This window comes from Microcaecilia unicolor, chromosome 9, assembly GCF_901765095.1.
Source record: "Microcaecilia unicolor chromosome 9, aMicUni1.1, whole genome shotgun sequence".
Lineage (NCBI taxonomy): Eukaryota > Metazoa > Chordata > Amphibia > Gymnophiona > Siphonopidae > Microcaecilia > Microcaecilia unicolor.
Genome location: NC_044039.1, coordinates 49,312,141 through 49,325,248, shown reverse-complemented (window position 1 = coordinate 49,325,248; position 13,108 = coordinate 49,312,141). Strand labels below are relative to the sequence as shown.

The following is a 13,108-nucleotide window of genomic DNA, read 5'->3' as shown; positions in this document are numbered from 1 at the left end:
TCAAATTAGTGAATGTCCACTGATTGTTCTGCATATACCATCAGTGCTTACTTTTACCTGCAAAACAAAAGTTTAAAACTGAAAGCATGATGCCTAATTATGCAATTTTATGGAATTGATATAGGGTGATCATGATTATAGTTTAATTATCAAATTGTTAGAGAGTCAACAGGTTAGGAATCTGAAAATTAATTGTTGGGGGGGGGGGGGGGGCATAAGGTTGAAGGCTTGCCTAGGGCACCCAATACCCTTGCACTGGCCCTTAAGAAAATAAGTCTACTTTTGTACAGCAAAAAGAAATTCCCTTTTGATATCTTTTCAGTATGTTATTATGTTCTTTAATTAATATGCAATTTTTTTTTGTAAAAAGCACCTTAAAAGACAATGAGGTTTACCAAGCTGCAGAAAACGTAGGCCTGCGTTGGCATCAGCACATTTGACACACACAGAGGCCCCCTTCTACCGCAGCAGGTAAAATGGTAATTTTCTTTTCTGCAGGAAAAGGCCATGCAGCAAATAAAGCACTTGCCACGTGGCCATTTGGGGGGGGGGGGGGGGGGGGGGGGGGGGGGGGGGGGGAGCCCTTACCGTCGTCATCCATTGAGGTGGCAGTAAGGGCTCCTGTGCTAACCGATTACCGCTGGGTACACCCCGGCGCTACAAGAATATATTTTTGTACCGCCGAATATGACTGCACGCTTGGGGGTGGGAAGTACTGCCAGGCTGCTGCAGTAGCCCAGTGTTACCTCCTGTTTAGCGAGCGGTAAGCGTGTGTTGGGCTTACCACCGCTTTTGTTCAATGCTAAAACCAGTCCCCACTGATAGATTTGCACCCAGACATTTTGGCAAACAAGTAAAATTGGTTCAAGAACAGTTTGAAACAACATTACTCGAATATTACTGCAATGGTTGAGGTATGGTCAATGTGGTACAACTGGGGTACAAGTGCACCACAGCCTAACCACCCCAATCCCTTCACCACCTTCCCTTCCTAGCCCTCATGTCATAAATGGCACAGAGGGCTACAGTAGGTTCTGACTGAGCTAAAAGCTCGTGTGTAGGAAAAAGAACCATGCAAAAAAAAAAAAAATCTTTATAGATCTAATGGCCCAGTGGAAATTGCAATTTAAAAACAGGAAAGCATAGCCCCTGAACTATTTGACCCATCTCATGCAATGCAGTCTGTCTTGTATAAGGTAGGAAATAATTACAAAGTGCACTTCATATTTACCTAGCTTGTACTCAGTTGCTTACTGAGACTCACATTTAATGGAAGAAGTAACTAGCCTAGTCACATATACAAGAACTACCACCAGCTGCATAAACTATAGCAGGACTTGCCTATCCATTCCTACTCTAGCTGAAATCATTTCCATGAACCTTTTAGGACTCCATGTGCAGTTTTTCCTTAATTTAGTCACTCTTATTTTTATCTAATTCATATTGTTCTAGCTATGTGTTCCATCTCCCCTTATATGCTATGCTGTCTATTAAGATGTTTTAATACTTTACTTTTACATTATTTAACTTCTTGCTTTACCAAACAGCCTGAAGCAAAGCTACAATACATCAATTACTGATATAATGCATACACTTAAAAGAACCCACCAACTCCACATACTTCTGTAATTCTATTTGAAGGTAAATCCGTTTTTAAAAACACATTTTCATAAAGCCATGTTTTTAAGAAAGTTTTCTAAATGCAGGTAAAGTACAGCTTTTCTTGTATTATGTAGAATCAAATTCCATATAATTTGACTAGCAACCCTAAAAGCTCTAACACAAGTTGATTGTAATTGAACCCTACTAGGAATGACTAACAGGTCTTATACAATGCAAATACAATGTTATTACATCTTTCAGGTACCAAGACCTTCTCCTGATAAAGTATTACAGATTAAGCAAAACATTTTAAAAGAAATTCTCTGCTCAAATGGCAAACAATGCAATTCAGCCAACAGGGTTATCACATAATCATGCATCATTTTTCCATAACAATTTTGCAGCAATATTTTTGAATTAATTGCAATCTGTGTACTTGATATTTTGGAAGAACACAGTACACTTAATTGCAATAGTCTGTTCTAATGTGTATTATGTTGACACTGAAAGTAGTATACTATGCCATAATGTGCATTGTTGTTTGAATGCGTTTACTGGGGTAACTGTTTATGTCCTATGTATGGCTTATTCTTGCTGTACACCACTCAAGTGAGTTACTTCAAAAATAGTATATAAAGCCTAATAAACTAATAATTAAAATTAATATGCATTTATATAATTGTTACCTCATAATAGGTTAGCTAACTAGGCTGCTCCAGTCATGGGGTTATTCATTGCATACATGGTGTTGTGGTGCTGATTTGCTTAGGGAATTCAATGGGAATACCAGAAATATAACTCTACCTATTCCCTATTTTCCAAGAGCCCTGTGGCCCCATGGGCTGGCTTCTTGCACCCTGTCTCTGCAGCCACTTGCCCGAATTCTGACAATTCTTGTATAATTCCAATGCTTAGCTTCTTGCTACTAAAAAATTTTCTGATGATGATCTTACTCCTTGAATCCACTGTTCTTACTTGCCTTGTCCTTGTTCTTCATTTGTATTCATACAAATAGGACAATTATATGATGAAACTGAAGATTTCTTAACTCGCACTTAATTCCCAGCTCTTGTAAGTATTAAAATCCTGTCTTCAAAGTACATGGAGGTTTCATTGCAAGATAGGTTAAATGAATAAGCCACCTTCCATATTTCTTTGCCCTCGTGATTCATCTGCGACCATCAACTAAATCCCCCAAATTTTCTCGGCTCAAACACAATGAGTAGGAAAGCAGTGGAGAAAATGAAACACTTTGTAAAGCTTTCTACTGCACCTCTGCTCTAAAGTCTATGGAATTTGCTCTGCATTTTAAATACATAAATAAAATAAACATTTTTTATACCAGTGAACAATGTCTTTGTTTTCACTGAAAGGCCTAGGCGAAGGGAAGGATTAACCTTTTGAAAGACCCTAGGTAAACAAGCAAGTTGAGTCCCCCACTCTAATATAAACACGTTTATATCCCCACAAACATGTGAATGCTAGTATGTTGGCCTTTATATCTATTTACCTCACATAAATATGAGTCTTCAAAAATATATCCACTCCCCCCCCCAACTCTATGCTCTTTTTCCCTCAAATATCAATAACCATGCTCCCTTGTCCCCCAGACCCCAAGCAAGAACTCTCTATCATTCATCCTCAGACCCAGCAAACCCCAAGACTCCTGTAAGTAAACTCTCTAGTCTTTAAAATTCTGGTATTTGTTTGTTTGGCCATTTCCTGTGCTTTCAGGTGGTGTTGCTTTGATTCAGGGAGTGAAAATTCCAACAGGCTTATGGGGCCTGAAGATACCAGGTGAGTCAACATGTGAAGGCAGTGGCAAATAATGTTGCATCATCTCAGACGCTGGCCTACTGAGGGGAGGGAGTGCTAATACAAAGTGCTGGCCAATGACATTGGTAGCTTAGGATGCTACGTCCTGACCTGTGTGGGCCACTGCAACACTTCTGAATGATGAGATCATCTGTCTCCTGAGTGGAACAAGTTAAAGGCATATCTGACAGGTCCACCCACCCACCAAACATTTGCTCCCTAAGCATATGCCTGATTTGCCTATGCTTTAATCCTGCCCTGCTCAGCGGCCAGTAACAGTTCCCCCGACCCTAAATATGGCTTGATCAATCTGTTCCCTTACTTTCTCCAGAGGTTGCTGCTGGTGCCACTTCTAGAACATCTGTTCCAATTTCTTTCAGCACCACGCAATGCCTCAACTCATTCAACCAGGTCACAGCAGAAGCTTCTGCTTGGAAAATAGTGAAGAACACTGCATTTTGCCTTTTGTAGTCCATTTGACTTTAACCCTCTGTGAAGACACCGCATTTTTTTTTTTTGGGGGGGGGGGGGGGGCATTCACATGTTAATGGCCACACAGTGCAGAGATGGATTGAGCGCAGGAGTTAACTCATGCAATACCCATTAAAATGAACAGTAATCAGACCATTGTCCCTATACATTAAAAACCTGGGTCAATATTCAAACATTTTTTTAAATTCTTTATGATTACAAACATTTAAACCAGAGAAGAAAATACATATACAGAAAAATGCTAAACTCTTTTGGAATGTGGAGGGGGCATTTTCAATATGATGTCTAAGTCCAACTTTCGAAGTTTTGAACAAAACATCCAAAATTCGAACAGGAAAGGTAATTTTCAAGAAAAGGAAAACAACTATCCTTTTTTTTTTTTTTTTCAAAAATACCATTTCAAACAAGATTTTGTGTTTTGTATGTTTTTCACCAAGTCACTGCAGTGCCCCCTAGGTTGACCCATTGCTCTCCTGGGATGTCTGGGGGACCAGTCTACTAAAAATTCTGGCCCCTCCTACATCCTAATGGCTTGATTTTCTCTGTTTTACACATGGAAGTTTTTTTTTTTTCGCAAAGCGCAACAAGCTCAGGACTCTAAATGCTTCAATCTGAGTTGGAAATAGCCAGTGAGTACTCCAAAGGAATTGAGAAAAACACAATCAAAGGTGTTTCTAAAGGGCCACTATGCAAGTACATTATATTTAGAAACACCTTTGATGTGTTTTTCTCAATTCCTTTGGCTAATGACAACTCAGACCGACACATTTACACTCCTGAGGCAGGTACACTTGGTGCAGAAATGCAGAAGAACTGTGTTGAGTCTATTTTATACAAGTGTCTTGAGTTGCTTTTAATAAACATCCCTGTGCTGGAACCTCTTTGGTCATTCCCCCTTTTTGTCTTTTTGGTGCAAGGGATTTGGAGTACAGAAGTAGGTGAGGGGTGTGAGTGTAGAGGGTGACTCAGGAAGTGTGAGGGGAACTGTTTCTGAAGGCAGCTGTGGTGTCAGTTATTTTTTTCCCCCATCGGTCTGCCTCTGCTCCATAATGCTGGAAGGGTGAATGGGCCATATAAAACATTTTGTTTGTTTGGGTTTGTTTTTTTTCTGGGAGACTTGGTTCTCTAAAAAGACTTGAGCCAATGCTTCTGGTTTTCAAACATGACCCAGATATTTACATTTTCCTCCTGAATGTCAAACTGGTGAATTTCTGTCCCAGACACAGGGGGGATTGTGTGAAAATACCAGCACCTCTTTCTTTTCTATCCGTACTCCCCTCCCCATTGACCAGAAGGATTCAGGTGGCCTGGCCTGCAGCAACACAAATAAAAAAAAATAAGTGTAAGGCCTCTGAGCTACTGCAGGGCTCCTTTTGCATTCCAGCCCCTTTCTTCAGCATCATTTTCTCCTTTGGCAGCAATCTGTGCCAAAAAAGGAGAGTGGAACCCACGGGCCTTAACGGCTCTGGTTCAGAGGGCCTGCACTTTTTTTTCCTTCTTTGCTTTTTCAGCCATAGCTGCACCATGGCCTTCAAGAGCATGCTGCTGGTGCTCCCCAGTCCCAGCATCGCACAGCCTACTGGGGCATATGCACATGTCCGTTAAGGTATTTCACCCATGGATGGACAGACAAAGATCACTTTTCTTAATTCTTTCTATCATTTCATATTTAGGAAAGTATGAAAGGCAACATTTTAACACAAAAGAGATACTTTAAGAATCAGGACACACAGGGCATCCTTACAGTTTACCAAAACAGAGTTTATTCTCTCCCACTTTCTCTTTTTTTTTCATGTTTATGTATTTATGAAATCTTAACCAAAATGTTCCATGCACTCATAGGAAACAAGGCTATTATACTGCTTGATAAGATGTTTCAAAAGGAGACAAAATTGGCCCTCACACAGGCCACACAGTTATCCTTTCTGAGGTACACAGAACAATCATCCTATATTATTTCATATGACATCTAATCAGCAACACAGACAGAGAACATATAAACAGGTTACAAAAGCTTATATTAAATACAAACTCATACAAAGATAAAGCTCTATCTCCACTACATACAGCCATTGGGGTAATTAGTTTCAGTTCACTGAACGCTTCATATCTGGCTTTCATTTGTCAATGTCTGGTGTGCTGCCATATCAAACTCAACACATCAGGCTGGAGAGGTTTTTTTTTTTTTGTTTTGTTTTTTTAATATTAGGTTTCATCTTCTCGGAGTTTAGCAGCACAGAATAATTTCCATATAAATGAGTGCTGTACAAGTTTACTGAAAATCCCACGCTTCGCCCAGTGCACAATCTGTGGAAGACAGCTAGTATACCACATCCAGTAAGTTCCACTTTGTTTTTTTTTGTTTGTTTTCAACCCAGCAGTTTGTTCCAGCTCTTTTGACCTACAGCTCAGTTGGAACCAGGCCTGGGATCTGGGGGCCATGAGCCTTCATTCACAACTTCTTGGGCCTTTTTTCACTTCTTTTATGTTGCCTTCCTGACTTAATTAGTTCAGTCATTTTGACAGCCCTAAGCTGAAGGGGGAACCATACATGAGGGTTCCTTCCAGAATTCTGCCACTGGATTATGAGTTCACAGCATTCTCAGCCCCAGCCAACCCTGGAAACAAAAGGCTTGAGTTAGGAACCAAACCTAAGTCCCAGAGCTACTAGACTGGCCTAAGCAGGCCACAGCTGTGTCCAGGAAGGCCAAAGTTGCCTGTTAACCCATGTTTCCCAGCTTAATTTGCAGATGATCAGGAGAAAGAGTCCTTATATCTCTGATTTCAATGCTAAGATGTTAACACTGATGCAAAACATCTGCTCATAGAGATCTAAAAATTCATGTTTGCAAAATAATTTAGGTTTTTAGATCTCCTTTCATAGTGTACACTGGAGGTTCCTCTTCAGGCAGAAGTGTCTTCTTCTCGATCTGGAAAGTATAATGTTTGGTGCAGCAAGGCAGAGACTGCAGAGATATCATCAATATCTATAATGCAAATTAAACAAAGGAAGAAAAAAAAGAGTTGAAGCACTAAAATCTCAGGATTAACCATGTCAGTGGAGGAAACAGGTCTGGTCTGTCTTCACTGACTAGGTTATTACACCCTTCCCCTCCACTGCTACTATCCTTCCATTATTCCTGTGAATTAATAACATTTACTGGATTGAAGAAAGCACCCTGCTTGGCAGGAAGAAAATTACAGTCCTTTATTGCTGTAATTAGGCAGCAGCATCCCTGGCACTGTACAGCTTCAAAATGGCCCAATTATCTATAATGCTCATTTTCCAGACTCTTCCCCACAGGCTACATCAAAGTCAGCACAGGCTCTCTTTCATAACACACTGTGGCCGAAACTTCAATGCATAATCCAAAGGGATCTGAGCTTCGACTGTTTGTACAAACTGTAATAAGGTTTAAGAGAGTCTGTGCGGAAGAGAAACATTTATGTTAAATTAGGCAGGAAACTCTTAAGACTGCCATTGTAGCAAGCACCTAAATACACCCAGCTTTGCATCTGCAGGGACTAGAGAAAGATACTGTCATATTCCTGTTCTTTTGCTAGTGGCTTGATCAGGTCTTGCCCAGCACAAGGCTAATCTGTTCTTGATTACGGTCCGAGGTGGGATTAGCTCAAAGTAGACTAGACAAAACTGTGGGTTCATCTCACAAAAGCAGTTTTTCTTTATCAAAACATATTGCTTTTGCCAATGCAGCATCCCCCCCCCCCCCCCCTTTTATTAATTCATATCGTACTGAAAGAGGGAAAGAACAGGATAAATCCATTTATATATTTGTTGCAGTACAAACAGGTCGCCAAGTTCTGTCAACATACTTAAAGCAGAGGCAGGGAGATATGGGGAAAGATATTAGTCGAACAGAAAATTACAATGTAATTAAAACTGCAGTCACAACCTGACAGGAGTGGTGGCTATGGTGTTCATTTTAGAAGCACTGCAGTACATCCAAATAGGAAGGGGGTGTGTTCCAGGTGTGTTTTGGGCGGGTCTAGGGAAGGCCTGAAATCTGGACATCCAACAGTGATTACCAAAGCGGAAGAAATGTCCATGTCTAAAAAGGACGTCCTTATTTAAACCTGGTATTTGGCATGTACAGTTTACAGAAAGGTGTTCCAATTAAACAGCTGCCCACTGGAGGAATTAAAGTACGACACCTCTTTGGTCCCCCCAGTGGCAGCTGTACCCTTCCCTCTCCCCTGAAATTGAAACTGGAAGGGGATACCAGACTTTATGACAGCTTCAGGTATTATGGGCATTCTTAACAGAGCAGAAAGCAGGTATGAGGAGTAGCTTAGTGGTTAGTGCAGGGGACAGTAAACCAAAGGACCCAAGTTCAAATTTCACTTCAACTCTTTTTTGTTTTGGTGAGCCCTACAGAAACAGAGAATTACCTACTGTACCTAAATATATGAGACACCTGCAAGCCTGAAGGCTATTGAAGTGGTGTACATTCAGTTACAATGGTTTTTTTCTGTTTCTGGAGGGCTCACAATTTTGAGGGGGGGGGGGGGGGCGGGGAGAACCCAAAAGTTAAACTGCATTAACTAGGCTGACCTTCTGCTCTGCATGGAGCTCTGTGTGGCCATTTTCTAAGAATGCCGCTGTAGACACGTCTATATCCCTTGTTTTCACCCGTTTCTGTGTGTAAAATGGATGTCCATGCTGGATGTTTCTAGCACACGGACATCTGTTTTCAGGTATTTTTGAATAGGCTTTATCCTGTTTGAAAGTACATATGAGATGGACATCTGTTTGGGATGGTATGAATTCGACGTCCTTTCAAAAATGCCTCTCTACGTGTCCTAAACCCAGTTTCTACACTACAGACAGTTTAGGGTTGTGGGGTTAGAACTTATTATCCCAAAAGTATGGATATGGATGCTCTCCTCTTCACCAATACCAACCAGACAGAAGGTCACTGGAGTCTTTGAAAGTTCCCTGGCTCTCATGTTCTTATACATTTGAGTTCCAGAGATCTAGAGGTCCAGAGGTAACTAGAGTTTGTGCACACATGAGTGGAGATCTGTTACCACACTCACTAAGCCACAGTGATAGGTGGTGGCTGAGGATCAAATCCAAGGCAGCCATGCATGCTTGTTCTATTATACTTTAGCACTAGGCTCAGGACCTACGGCAGGAGAGGGAGGCTGAGCAGGACCTGATTAGGTCCTCAATAGCTAGGCACAGAAGGAATATTTAATAACCAACCATCAAAAGTCAGTCTGGCTGATATTCAGCTAGCAGCAGAGAGCATTTTTCTTATCCAGCACCTGTCCTAAAATCAAAAATTTAATGCCAGGCCTTGTGTGGGCTTCGGCACTGAATTTCCGTGTTTTTAAAAGCAAGTTAGCGCATGCCTGGTTAAATCAACATTCAGACTTAACCAGCCATGGGCTAATGCATAAAGATAAGACAGATATTTATGCGGTCCTATTCATGCACTAAACATGCCCGGTTAGCTCTGAATATTGGGAACTAACCAGATTCCGTCTCTTTTAGCCTTTTTATCGATGCTTTGCATCTGGCTTCACAGTGCTTATGTTGCTTCTCATTTTCTTCATTTGGATCCTTTTTCTTTTTTTTTTTAAAAGGATGTTCTTTTGGCTCTAATAGCCTCTTTCACGCATCTTTTAACCACGCCAGCTGTCATTTGCTCTTTTTTCCACCTTTGTTAATATGTGGAATACATCTAGTCTGGGCTTCCACAATGGTATTTTTAAACAACGTCCACACCTTTGAAACCGATCCTTTCAGCTTCTTTTTAAGCATTTTCCTCTTTTTGTCATAGTTGCCCTTTCGAAAATTAAAAGTTGCTACATAGATTTCCATAGTGGCCCATTTACTAAGCTGCGTAGGCGCCTACGCGCAGTAATTTGGAACTACTGCCCGGCTACTGTGTGGCCTGGGCAGTAATTTCATTTTTTATGTGTGTCCACTACGCACACCAGAAAATATATTTTATTTTCCAGGAAATGGTGCTAACCAGGCGGTAATCGGCATTTTACGCACACCTGGTTAAAGCTCGAGACCTTACCGCTAAATGAATGGGTAGCAGTAAGGTCTCAGGCCCAAAATGGATGCATACCAATTTTCATTTTGCCGCATGTCCATTTTCCACCCCCCCCCCCCCCTCCAAAAAAGAGGCCTTTTTTGCAGGTGCTCTGAAAAATGGACCTGCGCGCATCCAATACACTTGTCCACACCAGCGCAGGACACTTTTCAGCGCACCTTAGTAAAAGGACCCCCTTAGTGACTTCACTCCAGATATCAGCTCTAATTTGATCATATTATAATCACCGTTTCCCACTGGATCCAACATCATTACCTGTATGCCCCAGATTCCACTAATTTGCTGAATGTTACCCAGTAACATTAATTATTCAACAAAAATGTTAACATGAGAGCCTGAATTAAATGTTGCTCTCAACTCGATTCCCCCCCCAAAAAACCTCACAGACATTGCAATTACTCATAGTGAGGTTCAGTTTGCTAGCAACCATATTACACTAATAATCACATATACTGCCTAACCCTGTTATATTAACTACAAAATATTCTATTAAGTAACACCATCCTTTCACCAAACTCAATAGAAGTTACCAAGAATTACTTACATAGCTGGTGCAGTGCTATCATATAGTCAGTCACTTTCTTTCAGCATTACAGAGCACTATAGGATCAAGCTCTAAATATAATTAAAAATGGTGCCACTAAGTAAAACGCCAATGCATATGTGACAGTTTGCATGATCTTTATTCTGAGGGTGTTTGGACTCTGACGTGTTTGATTCAAGTTTTTTGGGTCCAAAGGTTTTTTAAAATCTGTATTAGGTTTTTGTTACCTAGTAACAAACATACTGCTCAAATAGTAGACCAATGCGTTTCATCTACCATTAACACACAGACAAGATTAGTAGACAGTAATATGCAGATAGGGAGATGAACCAGAAGAACTCTCTTTTTGTTAATCTGTTCTACATAAAGTTGTATCTGGGGAATGCAGGAGTTCCTAGTACAATTCCTCCATCAGTATAATATTGAACTAGAAGCAGGAAATGACTTACCCACATTCAGTTGCTTTAAGAGATCTCTGTACATTTGGTTTGTCTCCAGAATCTTTACCAGGTTGGTGGATTCCATCCTTTCTAGCTTCACATCCCAATAGATGTAAATTTTATGGTTGAAGCTCACATAAATGAGACAGGGGCTGTTCTGGTTTCCTTTACAAGCATACAGACCTGGGAATGGTGGAGAGAAGCTACAGCTCAGGAGAACAATCATTATATACTGTTTCTAGCCATGTTTCCTCCTGCTCCTTTGACTTTCCAGCTCAATTAGTACTGGTCTGGACAGCCATGGGCCCTCATTTGCAACTATATATCCCCTCTAAGTTAATTCATACAATGCAACAAGAAGCATGCTAAGCTTAGCCAGTAGGTGTCATAACTGCGTGACAGTCGAGACTCCCTCCCTCTAAGGGACAAATGAATGCTACCACCATAGCATCCCCAGCCTTGGCTGGCTCAGGCAAAGACCTGACCTGGCAATCAAGCCCAGGTGTTTTGAATGGCAGCATACAGTACTTGCCATTGACTTTTGACCATTATTTTTAAAACGGTCCCTTTCCTTATACCAAGTGATGCAAATTAACTAGCTATTCTTTCCAACTCAACAGAAGTTGGAAAGAATTATACCTAAAGGGATGAGAATGCCTGTCTGGGGGTGCCATAACTTTCTAGAAATTAACTCTCTAGAAATTAAAGGGAATTGGATGAATTTGGAATGAAGAAAAACTAGTGAAAAGACACAGGGATCCAGAGAAACAGCTCGAAAAACAGAACTAATGCATTTGTTTGGGAGAAGCTATTTCATCTTCTGCAGCATAGAAACTTTAGATATAATAGAATACAGCAGTATACCGCTGCAAACTCTCTCTCCCTTCTTTTCTATTCTCCTGGTCACACCCTCAACACTCCCCACTGCCAGCCACCCCCCCATTCCCTCTTATCTCCTACTACCTCCTCAACCTTACAAACTATCCATATACCCACTACTATCATCTATGTCCAAACCTACCCCAGCCCTTACCTACCCCCTACCTGCAAGTCTCCAATCATTCTTCCTGTATGAATTAGCCTTCCCTGCCCTGATTGCTTCCAATATTACTAGGAGCAGAAAATGTGGGTAAGGTCCAGCTAATGAGAAGGAACAGGGTGGAGCACTGGAAGACTGTTTAGTCACAGAAAGGGAGGAGGTAAGCCACATGAAAACTCTTCTTTACAAGTGAAGCTTCTGCTCAAGGTGGAGGAGGGAAGGAATGACCTTTGTAAGAAAAAACAGGCTGACCTCAGACAGAGGTCTGCTTTACACTCTCTCTACATAAACCACAATGTCTGTCATCCCCTAGAACAAAATCCTACCAGGATTTTTCCACATTTACTTCTACCTCTCTTCTTGCTCATTCCACCCTTTACTACTACTACTACTTAACATTTCTAGAGCGCTACTAGGTTTACGCAGCGCTGTACAGTTTAACAAAAAAGGACAGTCACTGCTCAAAGGAGCTTACAATCTAAAGGACGAAATGTCAAGTTGGGGCAGTCTAGATTTTTTGAATAGAGGTATAGTGGTTAGGTGCCGAAGGCGACATTGAAGAGGTGGGCTTTGAGCAAGGATTTGAAGATGGGCAGGGAGGGGGCCTGACGTATGGGCTCAGGGAGTTTATTCCAAGCATGGGGTGAGGCGAGGCAGAAAGGGTGGAGCCTGGAGTTGGCGGTGGTGGAAAAGGGTACTGAAAAAGGAGGGATTTGTCTTGAGAGCGGAGGTTACGGGTAGGAACGTAAGGGGAGATGAGGGTAGAGAGGTAAGGAGGGGCTGCAGATCGAGTGCATTTGTAGGTTAGTAGGAGAAGCTTGAACTGTATGCGGCACCTGATCGGAAGCCAGTGAAGTGATTTGAGGAGAGGGGTGATATGAGTATATCGGTCCAGGCGGAAGATAAGACATGCAGCAGAGTTCTGAACGGACTGAAGGGGGGATAGATGGCAAAGTGGGAGGCCAGTGAGGAGTAGGTTGCAGTAGTCAAGGCGAGAGGTAATGAGAGAGTGAATGAGAGTTCGGGTGGTGTGCTCAGAGAGGAAAGGGCGAATTTTGCTAATGTTATAGTGGAAGAAGCGACAGGT

The 13,108-nt window shown here is 41.5% G+C and overlaps 1 protein-coding gene across 2 annotated transcripts in view; it reads right to left on the bottom strand.

Moving 5' to 3' along the window:
* Positions 1–5,763: 5,763 nt before the first annotated feature.
* Positions 5,764–13,108, bottom strand: part of ITFG2 (integrin alpha FG-GAP repeat containing 2) — a 272,555-nt gene continuing 265,210 nt past the window's right edge. The window contains exons 11-13 of one of the 2 annotated variants that reach the window (XM_030214748.1): positions 10,992–11,165; positions 10,543–10,613; positions 6,818–6,896 (exon numbers count right to left, since the gene is read on the bottom strand). In XM_030214748.1, the coding sequence (XP_030070608.1) occupies positions 10,573–10,613; positions 10,992–11,165 (215 nt within the window). In that variant the 3' untranslated portion in view covers positions 6,818–6,896; positions 10,543–10,572. Of the gene's footprint in view, positions 6,897–10,542; positions 10,614–10,991; positions 11,166–13,108 lie in introns of both variants that reach the window. The other variant, XM_030214747.1, reaches the window with a different exon arrangement.